Here is a 27107-nt window from a genome sequence, read left to right as displayed (position 1 = left end):
ATCCGTATTATGGGGAACAAAGACTTAAGGGGGAGGGGAGAGGGGAGGGGAGGGGTTTATTAAACAGGGCCGTAGTTTAATATCATGTAAGCATTTAAAATGAATTTCTAGGGCATTTTTAAACATTCGATTTTCGGCCCAAAAAAAAAAAAAAAAACCCAAAAATTCGTATTTTGTTTTGTTTTTTTTTTTTGGAACAACCTTAACAAAGCATATCATATTAAGCTAAAAAAGGCTGAAACTTTTTTTTTTTTTTTTAAAAATAATGGCTAAAAATGTCTAAAGAAAGTTCAAAAAGTAGGCTCAATACACAAAATAGGCCAAAAAGACCATTTTTTTTTTTTAAAAAAAATTCAGTTATTGGTACAGATAACTGGGTACCAACCGGTAACCGCCGATTATTAAATAACCGACTACTTGATTATCGGAGTCGATTGGAGATTTTGGCCAGCCAGCTACCATAGTTACGGTTACCGATTTTAGCTAATAACCAATAACCGTAACCAAATTTTTATTCATAATAACTAAGGGTGTACAAGCGAGGCGGTTTTTAACTGGAAATAACTGGTAACCGCTAATAACCGCTAACTGGAGAAATCGAAAAACTGGATATCGAAAATAACCGCAACCGGATAACTGGGTACTCGGTTGCGGTTACTGGTTATAGAATTTTAAAAAACCGGTTAATAATCGAGTAAACCAATTTTTTTTTTATTATATATAATTATAATTATGAATTTTTCGTTATCATTATTTGATCCCACTTTATTACATGCTTTAAAATTAAATATAAAACCCATTGTTATAATATGATGAAAGGATCTCAACATCTTGCTATTGTTTACATAATTTATTATAAACTAACAATAATTTATTATAAACTAATGAAAACAACATTAGAACTCCGAGCATTAGTAGAAAGCTCAAAATGACAAACTTTATTATTATATAGATATATTACATAAACAAAATCATTGTTATGAGAATATATTTTACAATTCCTGCGACACACTAAATCATTGTTACGAGAAATTGAGGATGTGAACTGGCTTAATTGGTCATGGAAGATTCAGCGAAATGTTCACAACTCAATTTCAACCAAAACAACCCAAAACCATGACATGACTTAATTACCTAATGTTCTCGTCAAAGACTTATTTTTGCTTATATGTTTTATTTTTTTATTATTTATTTTGGATTTATGCGCACAATAGAAATTCTAACAATAGCTACTCTAGTACTATTTTTCCAAGGAACATCACACAATGCTTAAGGAAAAAAAAAAGAAAAGAAAAAGAAGCATCACAAATAGAATAAAATTTAACATTGAATATTGAATTAAAAAAAAAAATTTAAAAAGATTGAACAATATATGAATACCGGATAACCGACAGTTAGTAAAAATCACAACCGATTGTGATTGCAATTATTGAAACTAGGATAATTAAATACTCCGATTATAATTACGTTTATGACCAAATAATCACAACCGATTGTATACTCTAATAACCGACCGCTTATACTGCTCCAACGAGAACCAGGAGGTTGGTGCCATCCCTGCCTTATTTTTTCCTCTTTTAACTTGGCCCACGCATGGACTTTCCTACGCCTCTTTGATCATGCCACGTCAATACCATCATGGGCTGGGTTCGCACCAGAAAATTTTTTAAGAGAAATACTCGTGACGTCATTCAATAGGTGTAGCATTTAGAGAAAGAAAAAGATTATGCAAATCTGATGGTGAGCTATTATTCAATTGGCCTGACCATCCGAGCCTCTGATATCCATCGGATTTCCATCTGCCTTTCCAGATTGCCGACGTGGCAATATCGCAGTGGCACATAACCTTGTCACTGGGAAAAAGGTCCGCACTATAGACATTCCCACGTGGAAAGTAAAGAGTAATAATTAATAAAATTATATAATAGCACCTTACACGTGAGCGCACTGAAACCCAACCCGGACCTGTGCCTGTCATAAACTGGATTGAATAATCGTCGATAGGTCCGAACTTTGTTAATGGGGAAGTGGTTCTCTGGCTGGGGTCTCGGTCAAAAAAGAACGCAAACGCGGACAACAGGGACGAGTGGGAAAGAGAGAGTCGGCGTGAGCTTCCAAACCCTATTCTTCACCATCAGTCTTTAATACCTTCGCGCACGTAAGATTCCAATCGATTCCTTGTATTTTGAGTTTAGATTTTCGGTTTCATCACCGAATTTGGAGCCTTTGTTTCCCATTTCCTGTTTGGTAATTCCGTGGTTTAGTTTTGAAATTTGATTAATTTTTGTGCTCTTTGATTAGATCGATTCTTGTTTTCGGGAAACCATGCGCTGGTTTTGTTCCTTTGCTGGCTGATAATCCGTGGTTTTGGCTAAGGATTTGTACTGATTGGGGCTTAATTTTTTGGGTAACGAAATGGATTTGGTAGCTAGTTGCAAGGTATTTAGCCACTTTATGCATATTTCTGTTTAATTGTACACTGTACACAGTTGAAACTTTTAAAATTTACTCTGTTTATGTTTGTGTTAATTTTGTTCCTGTAAATATGTAGTTATGCTGTGTAATTGTGCAGTTTATTCGAACTATCGTGAAATTGTGTGGTGTGTTTTAATTTAGTATTAAGAATTTGGCCAATTAGTTAATGCGCGTGGTATTGTTGTTATTGTTAGTGAAAGCAGCCTATGTAGAGCAGTTTTGGCGTGTTCTAGTTGCAGAGCATTTTGGTTATCCTTTTTCTATTACCAAAAATGATGTTGGGTGCTGTTGTAAACTCAAGTGGCTTCATTCCTGCTTGCTCATGATAACTTTTATTAGAATTGTTAGTCGGTCCCTAGTAAGTCTTTGATGAATAAAGGAAATTCAAGTATTGCAGGAATTTGAGTAAGTGAAAATTTTACCATAGGTATTAACCTTTAATCAAGCTTGTTATGCTTATGTGGAATATAGCGGGTATGGTTGCACATATGTTGTAAATCTGTGAGTTATGTCTTTAAGTATCCATAGAAAGAGTAACATGTTAACTTCTTATGGTTGTTTCGAGCAGAGCAAGTCTCAGGACACATTTGTTGCGTGAATAAAGTGAAATACATGGTTTTTTTTTTTCTATTGATTTACTACGTTGTTCTTTGAAGAAGATGGTTTGATGTTTATAGATTGGGCTTGCCAGGTTAATCTGTTTCTCACTTTCTCACTGTCATGCTGCACTTGTAAATATGCAATTGCTAACTATGAACTTAGAACCCTTAATGAGCAATTTTAATTAGAGAATATCTATTTTCTTAATGCAAATTTGTTTCTTTCAGAGTCGATGCAAATGCTTTCAGTGTTGGAAAGAAGAATGTCGGGTTATTGTGGTTAAGGAATTTATTAATAGTTCACTACACTTAGCTTTAAACATAACCTCAAATTTGGAAAGGAAAGAACATGTCCTGTTTGCTTTTTCTGTTCAAAGTTTATTAATTCTTTTGGTTTCACTATTACCTGTGAATCTGGGATTGGGTATTTTAAGATTGTTGGTAGGTGTTTTTCTGTTTGGAGTGATTTCAATAACAACTTTCAGTTTCCTCTTGTAGGATAAATTATCATATTTTCGAATAAAAGAGCTCAAAGATGTGCTTACTCAATTAGGTCTTTCAAAGCAGGGGAAGAAGCAGGTGAGATGCAGATTTATTGCTACTAGCAACATGTTACTCAGTGCAATCATGGTTGTCTTGTGTGAAAAATAAAGCTGCCCCAGTGTTGGGTCTCATCTAACCTTGCTTGCACTCTCAGTGACTTATACTTGTTATATGAAGTGCTTTTTTGAGGATTTCATTGTTCCTTTTGTTTTCTCCTTTTCTTTTGTATGAATTTTGTCATAATTTAGAGAGGTTTTGCTCCTATCCGCAATACTAGCTGTCTATGATTTTTAATAGCACTTTTTGCACCTATTTTATTCCTTTTTTTTAAGTACTTGAAAAATGATGCTTGTTTTCAGAATCTCTCTCTTTCTCTTTGCTTCCCTTACTGTTTTTGCACGGCCAGTATGAGCTTGGATTGATTAAGTTTGTCAGTACCGTAGAACTCTCTGTCAATTTGTATTCAATTGGGCATGAATTGGCTGGCTTTCTGCTGGGATGATATAAAATCGACAAAAACTCTAGCCAAATTTGGCCTTTTCATTACTTATCGATTTACGTGCCCATGTATTATTAGTGATTTCTTCAAAATTCATCTCTTCCACATGTCTAAATTGGAGGAAATAAAGAATTTGATTTGTCCATAATTTGTTGAATGTAGGATCTTTATGAGCGGATATTAGCCATTCTCTCTGATGATCAAGGTAAAAGTCTTCTTCTATTGTTTTCCTCATGAATTTGAATGGAAAAATTGTTTCCACTATTCTCTCTCTCTCTCTCTCTCTCTCTCTCTCTCTCTCTCGTTGATAATTAATCGAAATATCATTAAAAGTGTAAGACTCCTCATGTACACAGGGAATATACAAGAGAGGCTATCTAGGTAGTAGGTAGGGGTAAAAGGAATAGGAAAATCATGATGGTTATGTGCTTTATTTCTCTAGTTTTTATTATTCTTTCTAATGTCACTGCAGATGATGTGGAAAAATGTTACAAAATAGCAAACATAAAGCTCAGTGAAGAGAATAATACATTTCTAAGATTGCATGTCCTCCCCCCCACCCTTTTTTTTTTTTCTCCCCACCCTTTTTCTTTTGGGTAGGTTGTGGCATTCTAGTTGGCTCTTATTTTATCTATGCTTCCATTTAGATTTTGATAAAAACTTTCTTTTTGATAAGCCCAATGCTTCCATTTAGATTGTTGTGATCAACTGAGAAAGTTGCAAGACATGATTCTGGTGTCATAGAATCTCAAGATATTGAATTCAAATCTTATTTGCAAGATAGGTTAGTTTGTAATTTCTCAGAAGATCCTATGTGCTTACTTTTATTTTGTGAAATTATTTGTTTTTTGATGAGAGAGGTTCTTATCTGTTCATTCTTTGAACAAACTTATTTATTGCCGTTGATGGCATAGACGCAAGTTATGTTTTCATGACCCGCTTTTTTCGTTCATTTCTGGATCTTAATGACTCTGAATGACGAGTTCTTTGTGCTTGTGTACCCAAATTTGCTCCTCACCGGTTTCATGCTTCTTTTAGTTCTTTGGTTCCGGTGTTTCACATTAGTTCATATGTGCCATTTTTCTTTCTTGGTGGTGGGAGTTGAATACCTGCGTGTTCTATCTGTAATGTTTAAGAATGCCTTTGAATCATGTTAGTTCTTGCATTATGCACTTAAATTCTTCAGGTTTTGTACTTAGGTTCCATAAATTGTAAATGTGAATTGTTTTTGATAGCTTTGGTAAGAATTGTAAGTGTTAATGTTATTTTTTTTACAGTTGCCAGATTGTGGGAAAAGAAGAATCCTGTTGGAAAGGAACAGGTGGCAAAACTAGTAGATGACACGTATAGGTTTGTGTTTTGTATATTATATCTTTCTTTCATGATTTGATTGGTGTATTGCTGATGGTGTGCTTTTCATTTTTGTTTTCTTTGTTTTTAAGTTCTGTAAACTTTTATGTTGTGACATTCTTACAGTTATCCTACTTATTTGATTTGTATTATTTCTACTTATAATTTTACTGTAGTTTGTGCTTCATAATGCCTTCTGTCTGCTCAAATGGCATGCTTTAACTGTTTTTTTTTTTTCCACATTCCGATCTTTGACATGCATGTATCTTTTGTTTTCCAGAAAAATGCAGGTCTCTGGGGCCCCTGATTTAGCATCGAAGGGACAGGGTGTCTCCGATAGTAGTAATGTGAAAGTCAAAGGAGAAGTTGACGAGCACTTTCAATCAGATACAAAGGTTCGCTGTCTTTGTGGGAATTCTTTGGAGTCGGAGTCAATGATTAAGGTAAACTTATTAGTTGATGCCATTTCTTCTCTCTGGATGCTTGGTTAAGTTCTATGGATGTGCAATCTCATTCACAGTGGTTTATTGATCACAATTCCTCCTAAGATCTTAAATTAATTGGCAATGCTTTTTGCTCTCTCTTTTTTACTTTTTTAATTGGCAGTGTGAGGATCCAAGATGCCATGTGTGGCAACATATTGGTTGTGTTATAGTTCCGGAGAAACCTATGGAAGGCAGTCCCCCAGTTCCTGACTTATTCTATTGTGAACTCTGTCGACTTAGTCGCGCTGACCCGTATGTATCTCATGTTTTTTACTGGGCATGGTTGGCATGTTACTCTATAACTATGAAGGGGGCTAAGTACTCATGTTTATTTATTGTTTTTGGGAATTCATGTACTGCTGTATGTGCATGCATGGTTCTTTATCTTGTTCTATAAATCCTTATAGTTTCCGATCTGTAGTGGTCGTATACTTATGAGTTGTAGCATATATCCTTTCGCATCACATATGTACTATAATACTGTGATATATATATGTAGCTTGTAGATTGAGTATAAAGGTTCATTTTGCTTCATCATTTGTGGCATTGTCTCATTTGGACTGTAGAACATTTTATATGATTCTCATTGTTCTATTAACTTGTCAAGTCATTTTTAAATCAGAGTGCAGGGTTTTTATTGGCTTGAACATAAATAACTTTCTCGTGTGGTCATAAAACCTGGATGGGACATAGAACAACGGGGATTTTTCGATGTGTTAACTCTCTGTATCTTGGTTGAAAGCATAGTTTATTATGAAGAGGTCATAAATATTTGGACCAGATGTTACAATTACGTGGCGTGTAGTTTGTGAAATCTAACATACCCCCGGCATTCTCATTCGTAGGAATGTGATACCTGGGAGTTGGGATTCCTAGGAATGCGACTAAATCCACATTTGGGAATGATTAAGAATATGATGCACAACTCTTGAAAAATGGCTTTCTTTGAAGGTCTAGGACTAAAATGTCTAACTACTGGTGTCAGGTGCAGATGAAGATGAGAAGACGGTCTCTTGAATCAATCTCCTTTTTCTACTTCATGATGATTCTTGTGAGGAATTTTTCCTTCTGTTTTTGACCTCGCCCTATCAACGGCAACCGGTTTACCTGACCATACTTCTTCTGGAACCTTGAAATCAATTGCTGCAGATGGAGATCGGTTGGTAACGAAGCATGCATAATTATGAAAACTAAGCTCCCAAAGAGCTACAAACACAGCTGTCCAAGTATAAAGAGTAAAAAAGAAAAAGGACTCGAACTCTGCCAACGACCTCTCACGGTACTAAAAACTTATTTCATTTTTTTTCCCTCCAAAGACACCACAAGAGGCAAGAATGAACCATATTCCACACATCAGTACTTTTGAGTGTTACCACTAGTCCACTAGCAAGCAAACAAATCAGCTAAACTACTAGGCATCACCCAAGACAGCCCAAAACGACTAAAAGAGGCATTCCATAAGGCGCAAGCGACCTCACAATGGAGGAGAAGATGGTCCACGGACTCCCAATTCCTCTTGCACATATAATACCTATCAATCACAATGATATGTCGCTTCCTGAGATTGTTCAAACAAGCAAAAAAATCACAAAAAGAATGAAAAAATTTTCAAAGCCAAGGGAATGTAGGGATTCCAACCTCTCTAAAAGAGAATCCACATTCTCTGCAAAAGGCAGTGGGGAGGGAATCCACATTCTATTGGGTATCTAGATTTCCTCTACTTAAAAGTTTTTTGATAAGTAAGCGGAGAAATTTTATAAGAAAATGTAGGCGCCCATGAGCATGCAAGAAGTATACAAAAGGAGACAAATTTAGAAAAGGCAAAAATGGCGAGAAACATGAAAAAAAACACCCACAAAGACCCAATCACAACAAAAATCTTAAGGCACCCCAACAAAAACCCAAAAACCCTCAGCAAGGAAATAACTTTTGCCTCCATGTATCTGAAACTAAACATCTTGAGAACTGGAATGGGAGGTCTCTATTGCAGCCAGAGCTGGTACTCATTTTTGGGCTTGTTGTGAACTCTACAGGCTTGAGTATAGGGTTGACAATTTTTGACACGACCCGCGAACCCGGCACGAACACGACATGAAAAAATCGGGTTTGGGTTTAATATTATCAGGTTCGGGTCATAATCGGGTTGACCCGATTATGACCCGTTTATAATCGTGTTCGTTTTTTTTTTTTTTTTTTTTTTTTTTTTTTTTTTTTTTTTAAATAGTGATTTAGATTTCAGACTTCAGTGAAGAACCCTAGCCACACCGCACGCCTTTTGGCCCTTTTAGTGTTTTCATCACCGCACCTACAGACCCATCTCAAAACCACAATCCCCACCACGCTTCTCCACCGGTGTGAAAGCCCTCCTCCACCAAATAATCTTCCCCCTCAATCATAAGGAGATAGAAGAAAAGAAACAAAACCAAACCAAACACACATTTCTGACGGAGAAATGAAACCAAACCAAACCAACAGCACGCCTTTTGACATAGAAGAAGAAGGGAGCGGCGTTCATGGTCGACCGCGCGAAGCCAGTGGAGGACAAGATCATGGACATCGCCTCACTGGAGAAGTTCCTCCAGGAGCGCATTAAGGTCGGCGGCAAGGTCGGCGCTCTCGGCGAATCTGTCACCGTCACCTGCGAGAAGAACAAGATCTCCGTCACCTCCGATAGCACCTTCTCCAAACGGTATTAGGGCCTTACAAGATTTGGTTGATATCCGTTAGAAATGTCTGGAATTGCATCTCGTACAGAGCTTTACAAGCTGTGGGTGATGGGTCATGACCACAAGAAACAAGATCTACCAGAACGGGGCTCCAAATAACACCGAGTTCAATTGTGTTTAGCAGGTCGGGTTCGTGTTACCTGGTTTGCAATCGGGTCGTGTTCGGGTCACATGTTCTAACCCAATTAATAATCGGGTCGGGTTCGTGTTGAACCCGTTTGTGTAAATGGGTCAGCAGGGTCGACACGAACCTGACCTGCTAACCCGAATTGCCAAGCACTTGAGTGCCCCTGCCCTTGCAAAGAGATTTGATGGCCTGCATAGTGGAGTTATTCCCACTGCATATTATGCACTTGGTTGCTATTTCACATTATCTAATACTAGAATCCCTCCTTTCAATCATTTGATATACCTAATACTGGTCTTCTCCAATGGGTTGGAACTTCCATTGGAGCATTTCTGGGTTTGTTTTCTTTAGTCTTCTTCGACAGGCTGTTACGTGGGTATGTCTTCGTGGTGTTTCTCCTAGAGGCTTCTCAGTACAGCAGACATGGAGTGTCGATTCTCTGTGGAAGCCAAAGTCTTCTACTTTTTGGTGAAGGCTGAGGTGACTGAGATTCATTTGGAGGAAAGGAGGAAGGGGTTTTCTGGGTATATCTTTCTGGGTCTCCAAGGTTCTGAGTGGCTTTTGGCCACGGTTGAGGAGGTGTTGAAGGAACCTGTGAAGAAGGATTTTGTCAAGTCCTTCTGGGAAGATGTGAATGTCTTGAAGCTTAATGGGGGTGGTAATAAGGCCGGTCGTTACGTTGAGGTGGCTTCCTTTGCTGAGGGTGGTCATAAAGGGGTTGTTTGGCTCCTTGAAGGCCGTGAATGATGGGCCTGGTCTCGGATTGTGGGTGAGCTGCGGAAGATGATTTATTTTCTCGACTTAAAGGCTCGGCCACTGGTTTCTGAGGCATCTACATTGGAGGCGATTAAGAAGGGGGGTGTCTCATCTTGTCATTTGGGTGGCGGTCCCCCTTTTGCGGAAGTGGTCCGGGGGAAAGTTGGTTCTCTTGTCAAGCATCCGGGTTTGCGGGCTTCGGAGTTAGAGCAAGGTGATTTGGATTTGTTTCCGGAGGCGTGGTGTAGGGTAGTCGAAGATGGGAGATTGGCGGTGAATTGCTATGCTTTGGAGGAGCAACCGCTCGGGTCGACGGAGGTGACGGCGTGGCTTGGAAGAAGAAGGTAGGGTATTTTTTGTTCATGGAAGAAGCTTCTAGAGTGGCTTTGGGATTCTTTAGACCGGGTTTCAGCTTCTGGGTTCAAGTGGGCTGGGCTGGGTCTGAAGCCCAAGTGTGGCAACCAGGTTGGGTCTAAGGCTGTGGTGAAGAAATTTTCTGCAGTCCTTGGGTCGGTTTCAGTAGCTTATGATCTTGATTTTCTAGGTTTGTCGACTGGTTTGGAACCCGTTTCCACTCATGCTTAGCCTGAGGCGTTGTTGGTTACTTTAGTCAATGGCGAGTCTAGCTCTAGGTTCTCTTCCCTCCAGCGGTCTCAAGAGGTGATGTCTTTGGCGCCTCTAGTAGCTCCTAGGCCTGAGAATACCTCCTTCAATTTGCGTATTGGACCTGCAACAACAACAGCTTTTCTTCATTAAGTATGGAAATTGAGGATTTGAGTGGCCTACCCGCAATTGGTGATTATGCCGACGAAAGTGAGAGCAATAAACTTCATAATTCTAATGATGGGCTAATTGATCATCAACCTTTTAATTCTGAGCATAAAGAAGACAAACTATATAGCGAGAATCTTTTGCATGCGGGTGATTCAGATATGGAAATTGTAGATTTCATTAGCCTTCCTACTTCTATTGGTTCTGGTTGTGGAATTGAGTATAATTACAGATCTAGTGAGTTAGTTTCTAAACCTGGTAACTTTGTGGAGAGAGAAATCAAGCTTAACAGTGAGAACCTGGGTGACAATTATGGTAACATTTGCAGTGAAAAATGCCATTTCGTTCAAGGAGACCTTGATAAAAATGTTGTTGACGAGCCATCTATCATGCGAGCGTCGAATTGACTGAAACTGCTTCACTTGCTGAGAAGTTGAATAGCCTTAACTCTATAGTCCATGCCGAGAATGGTAGCCTTGCTGTTCAAGATTCAGCCAAGTCGGAGAGGCCTTCTCCAGCAAGTGTTGGGTTTTCTACGACGGGGTTTTTTGAAGCCGAGGCCCTCTAAGTCTTGGGGATGTTCTTCTCGAGCAGTCCCTCATCCCCAGCAGCTGTTGGAGGTTCCTTCGGATCAAGTAAGTGATCAGGAGGGTTTTGTGGATAATCCTCACTTGTTTGCAGTGAAGGTTGCTTCTCCCTCCTTTTTGGGTTGTAGCTTCTCAGACATTCCCGCTGTTTGCAATGGTGGGGTGTCGCATGGTGAGGAGGATCCCCCTTTGGAGTTTCTGGATGCCATTGAAGAGGACCACCTTCGGATTGTGAAGCTTGGGCGTCCAAAGAACAAAGCTATGAGGGAGTTGTGGAATCTAAAGAGCTTTATTAACTACGACAATGCAAGCGTGTCTTCTCGGCGAAGGAAAGGCAAGGCTCGTGTTTGGTAGCGTGTATGCTCCTTGTGCTTTTTGGGTTTGAGGGTCCTAGGGTTGAGGGTTTATTTGGGTCTATTTGAGCTTCTTCTTGTGGGCAGTTCATAGTGGGTTGTTTTGTTTGTTCATGTGTTTAATTTGGGTTTGAGGGTCTTAGGGTTGAGGGTTTATTTGGGTTTCTTCTTGTGTGTTTGCTCCATGTGGGTTTTGGGTTTGAGGGTCTTAGGGTTTTGGGTTTTTTCTTTTGTTTTGTTTGTTCCTGTGTATACTTCCTATGTACGTAGGGGCGCCTTACGCTTTTTTTTTTTTAATAAAATTTACTACTTATCAAAAAAAAAAAAAGCCTCAGCAAGATGACATCATAGCAAGAGCCCTCTTGCATTTTCCGAGTAGAACCAAGACTCCTAGCATCATAATTGATATCATACTCAAGGTTATGTAGTTCTCTATTTCCTTTAATCTTAGGAGTGGAAACTGGGACCTCCAGATGCTGCCCCTCAACCACTTGAGCCATGACACCGAAAAAACCCTTTATGTTCCCCTCAAAGGAGATCCCCACAGCTTGGAGGCACAACGTAGCGTCGAACGCTACCTTGGGAGAACCTACAGCCTCTACAGAAACACCTCCCCACGAAGATTCTCCCACCTCAAGTGGCGGGGAAGGAGGACTGCGCGGAAGAAGAAACCCATGCTGACAAAAGCTGATCGGAGGCTCCCTAACTGCCACAGACTCCAATGGTGGCGAAGGACGAGGGCCATTCAAGATTTTCCTCATCCAAACGCCCCATTAATGCCTAATAATTAGGCTGTCCAAAGTGGATATTGCCAAAAATAGTGGTGTGCAATAGATAAATTGCAGAGGTTCTTATTTGTCAACGAAAGTTAAAAGTTTATGTGATGGCTTTAACAGCTTTGTTAGTGAAAGTTAAAGTTTATGTGATGGCTGTAAGGCTGTTATGCATGTTAGAACAATATGTTGGGCTTCAATAACTAGAGGCTGTAGAAAGAACAAAATGACTGAGGATTTTGTGGATCTAGGTGGAGCTTCTTATTCTGATTTTTTAGATTTGTGTGCTTCTTTCTCTTTGAATTAGGAGTATCATGTATACATCCTGTGTACTTTGGGTTGCGCGCCTCTACGCTTTTCTTGCAATATACTTATCAAAAAAAGAAAAGAAAAATCTAGGTGGAGCTGACTGGCAAATTCTGATTCATGGTTCCCTGAAAATGATATGTGGAGGATTTGTGTTCAAAGCTTTGTTGAAATGAAAAAATGTGTATATGATATGTTGTCATTACCATTGTTTCCTTTTCTCGTCTTTTTTTTTTTTTTCCTTAAATAGTAAAATGAAGATGCATGGATGTGTGCTTCTCTCAACTCACGTTGGCTACATGCTCAAAATAGTAAAATTGTTCGATTTATACATGCCCTAGGCATTAGAATGATGTTTGATCTGATGTCTGTCATGTGCGTAATTCACTACAAGATTTTAGGAAAAAATGGTTGGGAGCAGTGAACTCAGTACTTACCATGTATTTACGTACAATTTGAATCTTTTCTATTATTTAACTTGAGATAATGTTAAGGTTGCTTTGTGCTATGGATGAAAGAGAGGCAGTGATACTCAAGATAATGATGTGGTTTGTTATTTATTGAATGGAACGGATAAGGTATAGGTTTTGGAATTGGTGATGTGGAAGCAGAACTGTTTGGAATACTAGGCTTGGGGCATTTGTTTAAGAGGTCTCTTTTAGTTCTGACAATTCTTGACTTTGCTTGTCCTAAACTGCAGCATAATATATCATAGTCAATAGTATCTGCCGCTTTCTGAGGTTTTCTGTTATTCTAAAGTTTTTATCTGGTTTTAGTATTTGCTTTTTGTTAAATTCATTTCATTAAATGCCCATCCATCATTGTGCAATAAGTTGTTATGGTGCATAATCTATCTCCTTTCTTTCTCCTTATGGTATATAACTTGCATTTTATGAACTTTTTGGGACTATTTCTGATGTGTTTATTTGTGTACAGCTTTTTGGTTACGATCTCAAATCCTTTACATCCTATGAAGTTGACTACTACAAATATTGCAACTGATGGGTGAGTGGGTCAGGCTGTTTTTCCTCTACTTCTGAATATGAACCTCATCTTTTATCCTTCCTCTTGAAGTTATGTAATTATTGGTGGTTTGTAAGTGGAGAAAGCTGGAAATAAAAATTTTGATTTAATTGTTGAAAAGAAAAAGGATTGCGCTGTGTAGACAGTTGTTTTGCTGGACTAAACATTTGGTTTAGTTTAGAAACTTTGTTCTGCTAAAGATTTTTGGTTTTTGCCGGGCACAATAATCTTTTTGGAATATTCATGAATCATTGAAGTTCTGCCTATTAAATATTTATATTTATTAATGCCTGAATAGTTTTGCTAACTGAGCTAAGCAAACCATGAGGTCAAATTACAACTGTGTTCTGTTTTGGAATTTAAGAATTGACGATTTTATCCTATATATGTTGCTGGATTTGTGAGACAAATGAAAAATGTGATTAATTCTGGCTTCATGACTTCCCACAGATGGTCAGGTCATAATATGGACATGGTTTCTCGTCTTCCCTAGAGTTTAAAGCTATCTTCACTTGTTATAATCACTTCCCTTTTACAACTGTATATTTAGCTGCCAATAGGTTGATAAATGAATGGTATTTGTGGAACAAACAGCTGTAAGCAGTATGGTGTTTTCAATCTTTAAATTTTGTTTTGTGACGTGGGTCTTTAGAAGATCCTGTCTTTTCTTGTTGTATTTGGGCCACTTGGTCGTGTTTTATTTGGAAGGAAAACTTTGTTAGGTTTGGGCTGACAAATTGGTTTTGGGTAATGAAGTGGATATTTACTCAACCAATTAACTAATAATTTCATAATCCATGCATACTCACACTTACATAGAAAATCACACTTTTCATACCTGTAAATTCATGTCCTAATCTAACTGCAACTAGATTTTGAAAATACATCTGGGCTTTGTACTTTTTTTCTTGATCCTCTGTAAATTGTCCAGAACAAACCCTGTGCAAAGTCTGGAGAAAACGTTTCAACTCGCAAGGGTGGATAAAGACTTATTGTCAAAACAAGAATATGATGTTCAGGTTGGTTATATAAATTACAGTTGTATGTATAAAATGACGTATGATGAACCTACGACCTGTTCAGTTATAGATGTGTTGATTTGTGCATATCGACATTGTCATTTAGGCTTGGTGTATGCTTCTGAACGACAAGGTTCCATTTAGGATGCAGTGGCCGCAATATGCAGATCTTCAGGTCAATGGTATGGTGATTAAGGCAAAACTTTTGCACTAGTGTTTGACGACTGATTGTGGCTTTAGGTTGTGTTTAAAACCAAACTTTTGCTTATGTCTTGTATATTTTCTTAATCACTTACAGGTATGGCTGTTCGTCCTATCAATAGACCTGGTGCGCAACTGCTTGGAGCTAATGGTCGTGATGATGGTCCACTTGTGAGTTTCTGCCTCTACTTAGACTTTTTCTTGTAGTTGTCAACATCTTAGTTGTGGTCCCACTTCATGTGTATTTTTTGTGAGATTTCTGTGTAATCTTGTGTTTGTGCATCAGCTCTGCACATATCTGAATTATTAGATTGCTATTTTTTATCTTTTTTTTTTTCTCGCTCTCTTTAAGTTCATTGTCTAATTTACCGGTTTAATTCTTTTTTTCAGATCAAAGCATTCACAAAAGACGGAATTAATAAGATTTCTTTAACAGTATGTGATGCTCGCATTTTCTGTTTAGGTGTTCGAATTGTAAAGCGGCGAACTGTTCAACAGGTAGCTTTGTTTTTGGCTTGGAGATGTTTGGACTTATAAAATTTACTGTAGTCTATAAAACTTTGAGTTCCTTTGGTTATTTCTCTTGGTAATGGAAAAGGAAATTACTATGCAGTCCTGTAAAAGGCTGTTCTCATGGAATTTTGAAGGTGGATTTTGTTAATGGAATGATGTGCTAGAGGGTGTCTTGCATTTGTTTTTTCAACCGTAATACAAAGTATACAAGAAAAACCCTCTATTAAGGATAAAAAGAAAAAAAGGTCCAAAAAATAAAAAATAAAAAACTGGAATAAACAAACTATTATGCATCGCTGTTCATGTGTAAAGAGAATTGATCGTATATTTTTCAGCTCTACAACTGAAGTCTCTCCATCTTGAAAGCTCCTAGCAGTCCGCTCTCTCCAAGTATATTACACTAAATGTGTAGTTGGGTCATTGCTTTTTTATTTTATAGTCAGATCAGTGAAATTTGGGTTTGCTAGCTTTCTTCTCTCTTATTTCATCTCTAATAATGGACTAATTTAATCTGGCATCTCAATTGTTGCAAGCATCTGATCATGCCGGAACCACTTGATACAAATCAAGGCAAGAAAACTAGTTAAAAGGAAAACAAGAAAAATCATCATGTTTGTTTTCTGATTCTTGTTGCTATAGCTGTTTGCAGACAGTTATGCTTTTGGCATTGCTTCACTTTGAATGAGACAAAGCATATTCAGGTTGTAGCCTTTGATTGATAATTATTTCTTACCTTGTATTTAAGGTTTGCTGGTGCTTTGGAACTAGTGCTGGTACTATTTGATTGTGATCGGTTTTTCTATCTTCATTGGTTTCATATTGTCATGTTAGCTGTGTATAACTCATATGGACACATTTTTCCAGTTGCCTTATCAAACACTTACAAATGTGGCAATCATTCTGCCCGTGCTTGGAAGTATCTGTCATTGTATCTAATTAAGATATTTGGTTTTTGTTTTTTTTTTTGTTCTAAAAAGGTGGTGTTATTTATTGTTTTAATCATTCTCTTCCTTTGGCTTGTTTATATGTAGGTGAAGACATATACATTGGTAATCATATGAGCATCGTATAGTAATTCCATAGAATAAGGGATTAAGGATAAATTGTGTTGGACACCAAGTCCATGTCGACGTTGAATATGATAATTTTACATTTGTCCACAGATCATGGTATCTACTTTTGATAATTGCAGCCCTATAATGCTTGAGGACAAGAGAGAGAATAACACATTTAGTTTTGGGATATAATTTGGATGGCTTTATTTAATAAAAATTCTGACTTCATTATTTGCATCACAGAATATGTGCACTGATGGGGCACCCATAGTTTTGCTTTAAATATTGTTTTAAAAAAATGTTTTTCCTGAATTTGTTGTCTGGTGTAAATAATTTAGCTTTAAGTTTCAAATTCTTTTGCTACATGCTTCTAGTCATTGCTAAAAAAAATTTGAGTCAACCTTCTTATGTTATTTTCCCTTTGTTGTCTAGATTCTTAACTTGATTCCCAAAGATTCTGATGGTGAGCATTTTGAAGATGCTCTTGCTCGTGTTTGTCGATGTATCGGTGGTGGAACAACTACAGATAATGCTGACAGTGACAGTGATTTGGAAGTTGTTGCAGATTTTTTTGGCGTAAATCTACGTTGTCCGGTAAGTCACATTTTAGAATTTGTGAAATTCGTACTTATAAAAATTCAGGCATGTAGCTGTGCGCTGTGCACAGGAAAAATAATACATTAGATAAAGCAGTAGTGTTTATTTTTTTTTTTATTTTTTTACGATTTTAACATTAGTGCATCTGCATATGTGCTGCAAACTCAGTATTTCAATCACAGTTGCTATATATATATAAAAAAAAAATGCTCTTTTTTTAAGCATCAACGTATAATTCTCTTCCCAGAGGTATCTGTATGATTAACTCGAAGCTACCAAGCATCTTAAATTTTCTGGTGGGCTAATTAATTAAATTGCATACTTGAACATTGCTTCAGTGCCTTATCTTGATTATATTTAAAAAAAGTTCTTCAAATGAGTCGGTCTTTCATTTTTGATAGTATACAATATGTCAGCAATTATTTGTTCTTTAACTTTTTCTGTTAACTATACAGTTAAGGAGCAATTTGTTTGTAACTTCATTCATTGCTGTTGATTCTTTATAAAATTGGTGATTTTTAACGTGTAGCTTCTAAGTAATTTTAACTACTTAGGAAGCATTTAGTATGCTGTTAGTTTGCGCCTTGCACGGGTCTGGAGTTTGTCCTTCAGGGGTGGGTACACAAAATGACCCTGCCTTGGAGGGGTTTCTCATCATAAAAGAAAAGTACGCTGTTAGTTCTTAAATTTTACTTTTTCCCTTTTCTGTTTTGTGATTAGCTTAACAATCAAAACATCAAAAAAATTGCTTACCACAATTAATGCATGCAAAGTAGTTTGAAATGTTTTCCCGTAAAGTTTGCTGGAAGAATCAGCCCAACTGGTTGGAAAAATTAATGGAGTGTAATAATTATATTCATTCCTTTATCTTGAGAACTGTATAAGCTGATACCATGTGATTTTATTTTGTATCATAACTACTAAAAAGGTTTCTTAGGATTTCCTGTGGCAAAATCTAGATTAAAAATGACTTCTAACTTATTTTTTTTTCTGTATATAATTTTAATTATAACTTTTTGCTGCATACTTAATACGCTGGTAGTGGTACAAGAAAAGAAAAGTAGTAGTGCCACGTGGAATGAGTTATTCCGCTAGCCCCTTTCCCTGCCTTTTTACCTTTGATTTCAAGCACTGTATGCATATAGTGTGAATATACTGCTGCTATGACCATTTGGTTTTGTAGCACATGAATATACGTTAAGTTTTTTTGATACAAAACACTAAATATTATTCTTCATGTATCTATTGTAAATTGGATTGGACTGTTTTCTTTAGTACAGTGAACTACAAGTGAATGGCAGAGGCTTTCTTGTGTAGTAATTCTGTCAATACTTGATTCAAAGTTTCATCAATTTGTATTTGGATTTAACATGATTGTATTTACTTCATGTAATTTATAGATGAGTGGTTCGAGAATGAAGGTTGCCGGAAGATTCAAACCTTGTGCTCACATGGGTTGTTTTGATCTTGAGGTTTTTGTGGAAATAAATCAACGTTCTAGAAAGGCAAGCTTCAAGACGTACTGCAAAGTTTGTTCATTTTGTCCTTTTATAGTGACTTACGTGTTTAATTGAGCATTTGATTTTGGCTGCAGTGGCAATGCCCCATTTGTCTCAAGAACTATGCATTGGAGAATATCATTATTGATCCTTACTTCAATCGTATTACAACTATGGTAGTACCTTTTCTGTGCTATTTGGACCTAGGGTTGTCATAGCATTGTTGAAGAGATGCATTAACAAACATGGTTTATTTTATTATTGTGGTGCAGTTAAGGCATTGTGGAGAAGATGTAACGGAGATTGAGGTGAAGCCTGATGGATCTTGGCGTGTAAAGAATAAAAATGAAAGTGAACGGAGGGATCTGGGGGATCTTGCATATTGGCATTTTCCTGATGGTACTATTTGTGTCCCTGATACAGAAGTTAAACCAAAAGTGGAAGTGTTGAAGGAGATCAAACAGGAAGGTATTTCAGAAGGTCATACTGGTTTGAAGCTCGGAATAAGGAAGAATCGCAATGGCTTCTGGGAAGTCAGTAGACCTGAAGATCTTAACACCTCTTCTGATAATAGATTACAAGAAAAATTTGGAATCCATGAACAGAAAGTTATCCCAATGAGCAGCAGTGCCACTGGAAGTGGTAGGGATGGTGAAGATCAAAGTGTAAATCAGGATGGAGGTGGAAATTTTGATTTTTCTACCACCACTGGGATTGAGATGGATTCTATATCTCTGAATGTTGATTCAGCATATGGATTTGGTGGACGAAGTACCTCTGCTCCAGTAGGAAATGCTGAAGTTATTGTTCTTAGTGACTCGGAAGGAGAGGATGATCTAATAATATCTTCTGGAACTTACAAGAACAATCGAAGTGATACTGGTGCGGTAACCTTTTCTGTTTCCCCTCACGGAATCACTGAAACATACCCAGAAGATCCCACTCTTGGAAATGGTGGGAGTTCATGCTTGGGTCTTTTTAATGCCAATGAGGATGAATTTGGGATCCCTCTCTGGCCTCAACCTTCTGGAACTCAAGCAGGACCAGGTTTTCAGTTGTTTAGTTCTGAGGCAGATGTGCCAGATGGCCTAGTCGATTTGCAGCATGGTTCTATGAATTGTTCCACCTCAATGAATGGCTACACATTGGCTCCAGAGAATGCCATGGGGTCTGCTACCCTAGTCCCAGATCCTTCTGTTGGTCGCTCTGATACCGATTTTCTTGATGGTTTGGTTGATAATCCCTTGGCGTTTGCTGGGGACGATCCCTCACTTAAAATATTTCTTCCCACAAGGCCTTCAGATGCGTCAGTACAGAATGATATGAGAGATCAGGCTGATGTGTCAAATGGTGTTCGAACTGAGGATTGGATTTCTCTTAGGCTTGGGGGTGGTGCCAGCGGCAATAATGGTGAGATGACGCCTCGAAATGGATTGAATTCGAGACAGCAAATACCATCCAGAGAAGATGGCTTGAATTCTTTGGCTGACACTGGTTTGTTCCAACTTGACTTTGAATTGCTATAGCTTTTGTTCTAATTTATCTGAGATCACGTCCTGCTAGGCAGTTTGGAGGATCCTTCATGCTTGAGATCCTTTATACAAGCGTGCATGGCATTGTTGTGTATCTAACTGGTGTCTCTGGTCGAATGATTGTTCTATTAGTTTTGGAAATTTTCCTCCCACCTTTTTCTCAGGATTTGAAGCCAGGTTCTGAAATCTGGATACAACATGGGTGTTTATTTGTTTATTTATTATTATTTTGTTTACGTGAGTGTGGTGCCATCTTTCAGCCTGGACATCCCAGGAAACTATCCTGTCTTGAAGCTTAAATGTGCATGTAAAAAGCAGTGTGTCGGGACTTGATTTTGGAGATCTCCAATATTTGCCTTTCCCCTCTTCAATTTTCCATTTTATTTTTTCTCTCCAGATTTATTTGGGCTGATTGTTCTGTTCTCCGTAATGCAGCTTCTTTGCTTCTTGGTATGAACGACGATAGATCTGACAAATCAAGTAGACAAAGATCAGATAGCCCTCTCTCTTTTTCTTTTCCTCGCCAGAAACGTTCTGTGAGGCCGCGATTGTATCTTTCTATTGAGTCGGACTCAGAATAGGGTAACTGGACCCACGTTTGAACCTTTTCTGGTGATAGAAAACATATGATTTTGTCGGATAAGCCCAAGTTCAGTATTAGTAGAGCCAAAGAAAGTCGACAAACATTTGTTGAGCATGGAGTGGGAAGTTTTAGATGTGGTGCAAGGCATCCACAGTGGAACAACAACACAGGAAAGCTGTTCTTGTCTTGTGAAAAAACTGTGCTGGCACCTGCGAAATTTTTTCTTTAACAATTGGTAAGTTGCCGTCTTGTATATCATTTCCAGTTGTCTCCTTTTGCACGTCAACTGTGTTTCTAATGGATGTTGCTTTATCAGGTTTAGTTCATGCTTCTCTGTTCAATTCTCCATGGAGACCTGCAGGTCCAGTGCTGGTAATTTGTACAGCTGATAGTCATTTTATTTGGGATAGTCGGAATTAGATCCATTGGTTTAAAACCTTTGGGTGTAGGCGGGGTTGCCTCCCTTACAAACACATAATCTGCCTTTTTGTCTCTGTTTTATATTGAGAGCAAATAGCCTGTAAATGTTAATTTGGGTTCACTTATTTATAGAAAAATTAAATAATTTTCAAGTGGATCTTTTTACTCGGGAGTGTTTCATGTTGCTATCTACTGGTAGGTTTAGTTTGTTAGGTTTTATGCTTGTTTAGAACTCCATTTTGACAGGTAGAGAGCACTTGGTGGATCAGCGGGGCATCCTCTATGTCAAGAATTCAAAATTGACAAAATAAGACCAAAGGCAAGAAAAAAGAGAAAGACCGGTCCTGAAATAAGTGGAATGGTGCATGATGGTCAGACGTAACAAGCTACATTTTTTTTTTTTTTTTTTGAAAAGTAGTAACGGAAGGTACTTGACAATAACTAATGCTTCGTTTGTTTCGGCGTAAAATATTTTTTGAAAAATGTTTTTGTCATTTTTCAGTGTTTGGTAGAGGCGAAAATAATAGTCAACTTGAAAATAATTTTTGATGGACAAAAAATGTTTAATAAATTTCAGAAAATGATTTATGATTTTTGAAAGTAGAAATCATTTTTTTTAGACTTGGTTGACCTTCACGTTCAAGCAGTTGATCATTGTGAAATTCAGCAACCGTCGTCGGATTTTGACATCCAGATTCCGGCATTGGTTGGAATCCAGTCGATTGTTGGAATTTGGAAATTTCTTCTGGAATTTGGCAACGTCCGGTCACCTTTACTGGATTTCGACATACTAGATTCTAACTAAACTAGCTGGAATCTAGTGATACTGTGCCAAATTCTGGCCAAACTGGTCGGAATTTGGCTATTTGTGCTCGATTTCGGTCAGCTGGTTAGGATCTGGAAAGAACGGTCGGGTTTCGACTAGCTGGCCAGGATGCGGCCTTTCTGTGCTAGATTCTGGCCATTTTGCTTGGATTCCAGCCGTTCTGGCCAGATTTTGGCCATTTTGGCAAGAATCTATAATAAATGGCCAGATTTCAGCTACCTTCGCCAGAATCCGACCGACCAGATTCCCACGAAACTTGCCGAATTTTGGCCTTCATTGCTGGAATTCAAAAACAGAAGCCGAAATTTTGCCCGTCAGTGACGGAATTTCATCTGTGATTTTTTGTCGTTGGTAATTTTTTCGTACGAGCCAAACGTTGAAAAATATTTTTAAAGAAATCATTTTTTTTTGAAAAATGATTTCGTTAAAAATATTTTATGATGGAAACCATTTTACGTCGAAACAAACGGAGCAAATGAAAATCTAAAAGTGGCAGATTCAATGTAGCAGTGCCTCCCAAATAAACTAGAACAAGCCTCCAAATTTCTTTCCTACTTCTCTCAATCAGCTAGCTAGTCTTAATTTAAATAAAATTCCCTATAACTAAATTGGCTACTTTTTGTAAATTCAAATTGGGCTGTGGGTTCAGAATTTGCTGATTTTTGGCCCAATAGGTTGACCCAAAGTTGGCTCGAGATCCTATTTGTGTTAGCTAACCTTCACGCGTGTATGCTAAGGGTGGAAAGACGATTATTCTATTTTATAACCACAACCGCTCCGCCTTTAGCAGTTAGTTATTTAAAGTTATAACCGCACCGTATAACCGCTTTTAAATTTGGGTATTTTAGTGACTATTTTGGGTGTTTGTCCTTCATCGGACCTCTTTTTTTTTTTCTTTTTTTTTTTTTAAATCTTGTTTTAGATGTTTTAGAGTTTTTTTTTTTTAGCCAAATATAAGAGACCTGTTTTGGAAAGTTTTTTATTTTATTTTATTTATATGCGTTTGACAAACCGTTTTAAAAACGAAAACAAGTGAACAAAAATATCAAAAAACAAAAATCTTGGAACAACTCATGCATGTTTTCAGAAATAGTTTTCAATGTTTTCATTTAGTCTTCTTTGTTTTTCTTCCTCCTTCAAGAAAAATGTTATACATATAATTATTTGTTATATATTTACACACACGCGCGCATACACACATGTGAGTCGAGCCTTATACGAGCTTATTCAAGAACGTTAACCGATTCAAATCGTATTCATATGAGTATGTATCGTTTAATAATCAAGAATAGTTTTGTGTTCATGAACATCCCGTTTAATAATCGAGTCGAGTTCAAATATGTTACGAGTAGTTATATATGTTTATTTACAGTCCTACTTGCTTACTTTCATAATAATTTCTCTCTCTTATATGTTCTGTTGAGTTCCATTCCATAGTGTGTATATATATATATATATATATATATATATATATATATATATATATATATATATATATATATTGATTGGTTTTGGGTCCCAGATTCAGCTTATATTTTGGGTATTAGTGAAATGGGCTTGTTGCAATTTTTTTTTTTTAAGAAATCAATATGTGAGAATAGAAATTATTTTTTATTCTAAAAAACAGTTCTCAGAAACAAAAACAAAAATTTATTCGCCAAACGAGCCTCGTGTCATTTAAAACTCCATATAGCCTACAAAAGTGGTTAGCAGTTTAGAGGGGTTAGTAGACAGTTACTAACCGCCCGCATTTTCACCCCTATACACTGTATACATAGTAGAGCTAGAAATATTGTAACATAAAAACTATTTTTTTTTCTCCCTAACTTACATTCTTAATACTTAGAAAAATATTCTGTAATATATACTTTGTTTGCATAATAAAGTTGAAAATACTCTATTATAAAATACGTTCTTTCTAACTTTTTTGTCTAATTGTTATGGCCTTCCCCCTCAGCATATTGTACATATACTAATGTACAATCTAGGGTTGACGTTCCCCTTGGGGCATCTGAGTATATCTTGTGGCTTCAAGATGCACTAAACTAATTGGGAAAAAACATGTTTGATCGACCATGACTGGGCACTAGACAGTTGCCATGGGTGGCACAATCAAGAAAAAAAAATCCCAGGTGATAGCCCACACTTTCTCAACGTACTTCAACGTAGTTGTGCCGTGCTATTAGGTGTTTAAGTTTATTTTAACACAGTGTCGGGGGTTGTTATGCTAATTTCTACTGGCCTTGAGGTTAAACATATATAGAAAAATAGGCTTTTTGTCTCTCGTTCGATCAATCAAACCCACAACGCACTGTTTTACTTGCACGCGTTATTCACTCTCAACATTGTTACCGGTTCGATTGACCAAACCATTTTGTTCCTCATTCGATCGATGGAATTCCAGTTTCTCAATTTCAATCGATCGAACTTACTATTCATCGTCTTCTTTGAATGAAAACACCTCAAAAAATATATTTCTCTCCACTTTTTCTCCTCTTTGATACCTCACTCTATATTACCAACACAACAACAACATAGAAAAAGGTTTGAAGTATAAAAAATCCCCCATCTTCTAACAAAACCTCATTAACCCTACTCTTCATCAAATACAACACAACAATAATAAAAATACAATACCCAAAGCTAAAAAACAATACCATACACAAATCTAAAAAAACACACTAAAAAATAATACCATACTCAAATCTAAAACACACACAAACAAACCATCCATACGAAGCTCATGTGTACAGTGCTACCCTCCATCAAACTTCACAACAAAGCATCAACAACTACTTCACTCTTAAAACTCAATCCAACAAACCAAATCTGACACTTTCAACACATAAAAACTCGAGCTTTAACACATAATAACCAAGACAAAGCTAGAGAAAAATTATCATTATCATTCTCCTTCTCATTTTCTTATTTTAATTCTTCCTTCTCCCTTTCTTTTGCTTATGCTCAATGGTATCTTCCACCCATTTGCTTGTTTTGGATATTGTTGTATATTGTTTCATTTCTTTTGGATAATACAAATACTTATATCATCTAAAAAGAAGGTAAATTATACTTTACCCACCCCCCCCCAACCCCAAAAACTATCACCCCATTTGCATTCATACGTCTAAACTTTGACTCACTAGAACTTGAACTTGCACTTACGAACTCTTAGTTTGTTTTGAATTAGCCCAAAAAGGAGTACTTCACCTTTCACACTAGCTTAAGTATTTATAAGCCATCATCCAACTTTCTAGTTAGCAATGCGGAACTACGTCCATTTTTAGCTTATGTTAATTGAATGTTTGTGCAGTATTGCCTTTATATTTCCATTCCCATATCATTCATATTCTAAATTATTATTTTTTTTTGGAAAAAAATGTAAAATCAGTCCCTGTGGTTTCACTTAGTTGCAATTAGCTCCTTAGAGTATAAAAATTGGCTAAAATTCTCTGTGGTAAGCAAACAACACAAAGAAATGCTACACATTCCCAAGTGCATACTCTTTGTCGTGACATTAAAAATCACCATTAGATTTTGGATGGATTACTATTGAATTATGGATCTAATGTTGATTTTTAGTGCCACGTTAGGAAATGTACATTTGGGAGTGTAGGAATCGGAGTGTGTAGCATTCTCAAACACAAATTAGTCCATGCATCCATATTCCGTCTAAAATTTTAACGGAAATCGTTAGATTGCCACATTAGTTCACATTGGCACAAATCATATTGTGACACATGGCATTTACAAAAAAAAAAAAAAAAAAAAAAAAGTAAAAAAAAAAAATAAAAATGGAGGAGGTGGTTGAGCCACCCCTTTGGCCAAATGGGGGATCGTCGAACCACCCCCAATGGCCATAAAGGGTGTGTGTGTGTGTGTTTTATTTTTTTATTTATTTATTTTTGTTTTTTTATTTATTTTTATTGTAGATAACAAGTGTCACAATATATATATATATAGGAGTCCTTAAGTACTGATACCTAATTGTAATGGAGATCGAGAAAAAATAAAAAAGATAAACAAACACACAAATGAAAGATAGGAGTTCATCACCCAAAAGATAATACCAAAGTGATATAGAATATCACCCCCTAATGATTAAGCGAGGGATACAGAACTAAAGAAATTCACCATTCTAAGGGATAACCAAAGAGATACAGAATTACAAGAAGAACTCTCAATTCTCACAATCCAAAGGTTGGTTTTTAATTTCAAACTCTATATCCTTCCATATTTGGAGACACAAGTATTTATAGAAGTTTAGAACAACCCTATAAAAATAGGAAATGATAAAAATCTAGAAAACAAGCATGAAATTAAGAATGGAAATCAAGAGGTCAAAACAATCACCCTAAACCAAAGAGTGGGAAGCAAAAACCCCTTGAAATCCCGGTTGCTTTAAACTCTCGTATTAAAAACGCACAGATCTCCTTGTACATGACTCCAAATGCTTTGAAACTTGTTTTATTGGAAATATGATATTTTGAACTTCAAAATAGATCTGGCCACGTGATTTAAATTGTGAATTTATTAGGCCGACCATAATGGGCTTTAGAACCCAACAGTTTGCCTCGAGATCTCTTCAAGTTGGCCTTTCATCTTCTGTTGAGCTTGTAGACTTACTTGGGTTGATGCTTGGGCTAAGTGATTCTTGTTGGACATAACCCATGTCAAGAAAAAACAAGGAGTATGCAACAAAAGAAAACATCTAGCTAGAAGGAGCAAAAAGAATAAGGAAATTATTATAATTAATTATCAAAAGAGACACATAAGCAGTTGTCCACAGATACAAAGTTTTGAAAATAAGAACTTAATCTCCTCTGAAGTCCTCTTTAGGACCTCAAAACTTGTGTCATTCATTTCCCTCCATAAACACCGTGAAAAGCACGTAGGCACCATCTTCTACACAACAACACTTCGTGGACCGGCAGAGGTCTACCAACAAGCATACAGATCGACTACACGTCTAGGCATAACTCAAGATAGTCCAAAACGATTGAAATATGCAATTCAAATGTCATAAGCCGCGTCACAATGAAGAATAAAATGGTCGATAGACTCCCTATTCCTCTTACATGCAACATCTATTCACAACAATGACATGTTGCTTATTGAGGTTATCCATAGTAAGGATAAAAAAATGACATGTAGCTTATTTGTGTTTTTTACCTACTATGAAGAGTTTCTAGCCGATTTTTATACCCTAAGGAGCTAAATGCACTGGACTGAAACCACGTTGATTGATTTTAATTTTGATTTTTTTTTTTCTTAATTTTTTAATAGATTATTATCATGAGTTAGTTACTTCAGCAACGAGAAAAGAGAACACATAAGTGCGTTGGATGACGTAAGTGGAAAATTAACATAACAAATATCATCAAAAGAAAACACACAAACTCTGAAAATTGTGGCTCACCAATGCGTCAGACATCTAAAATAAAAAAGGTTCATCTATGAAGTTCAAAAAGAAAAACTTTCTATAACAG

The 27107-nt window shown here is 36.9% G+C and overlaps 1 protein-coding gene across 2 annotated transcripts; it reads left to right on the top strand.

The window, feature by feature from the left end:
- Positions 1-2023: 2023 nt before the first annotated feature.
- LOC133878071 (E3 SUMO-protein ligase SIZ1) lies at positions 2024-20944 on the top strand. 2 transcript variants are annotated; one of them, XM_062316561.1, is made up of 18 exons: positions 2024-2158; positions 2302-2439; positions 3573-3653; positions 4279-4321; positions 5394-5466; positions 5747-5909; positions 6073-6203; positions 13287-13355; positions 14305-14392; positions 14499-14574; positions 14691-14764; positions 14984-15091; positions 16594-16755; positions 18159-18263; positions 18353-18433; positions 18530-19751; positions 20225-20607; positions 20689-20944. In XM_062316561.1, the coding sequence occupies exons 2-17, from the start codon at positions 2416-2418 to the stop codon at positions 20368-20370; spliced, it is 2646 nt and encodes an 881-aa protein (XP_062172545.1). In that variant the 5' UTR covers positions 2024-2158; positions 2302-2415; the 3' UTR covers positions 20371-20607; positions 20689-20944. The 2 variants fall into 2 exon arrangements, with proteins under 2 accessions (XP_062172545.1, XP_062172546.1); XM_062316562.1 differs by lacking the exon at positions 2024-2158 and having other exon boundaries at positions 2324-2439; positions 3560-3653.
- Positions 20945-27107: the final 6163 nt, after the last annotated feature.

The sequence above is a fragment of the Alnus glutinosa genome, chromosome 9 (genome assembly GCF_958979055.1).
Source record: "Alnus glutinosa chromosome 9, dhAlnGlut1.1, whole genome shotgun sequence".
Taxonomy (NCBI): Eukaryota; Viridiplantae; Streptophyta; class Magnoliopsida; order Fagales; family Betulaceae; genus Alnus; species Alnus glutinosa.
Note: the sequence above shows the minus strand (reverse complement) of the source record. Positions and strands in the feature narration are given on the sequence as shown.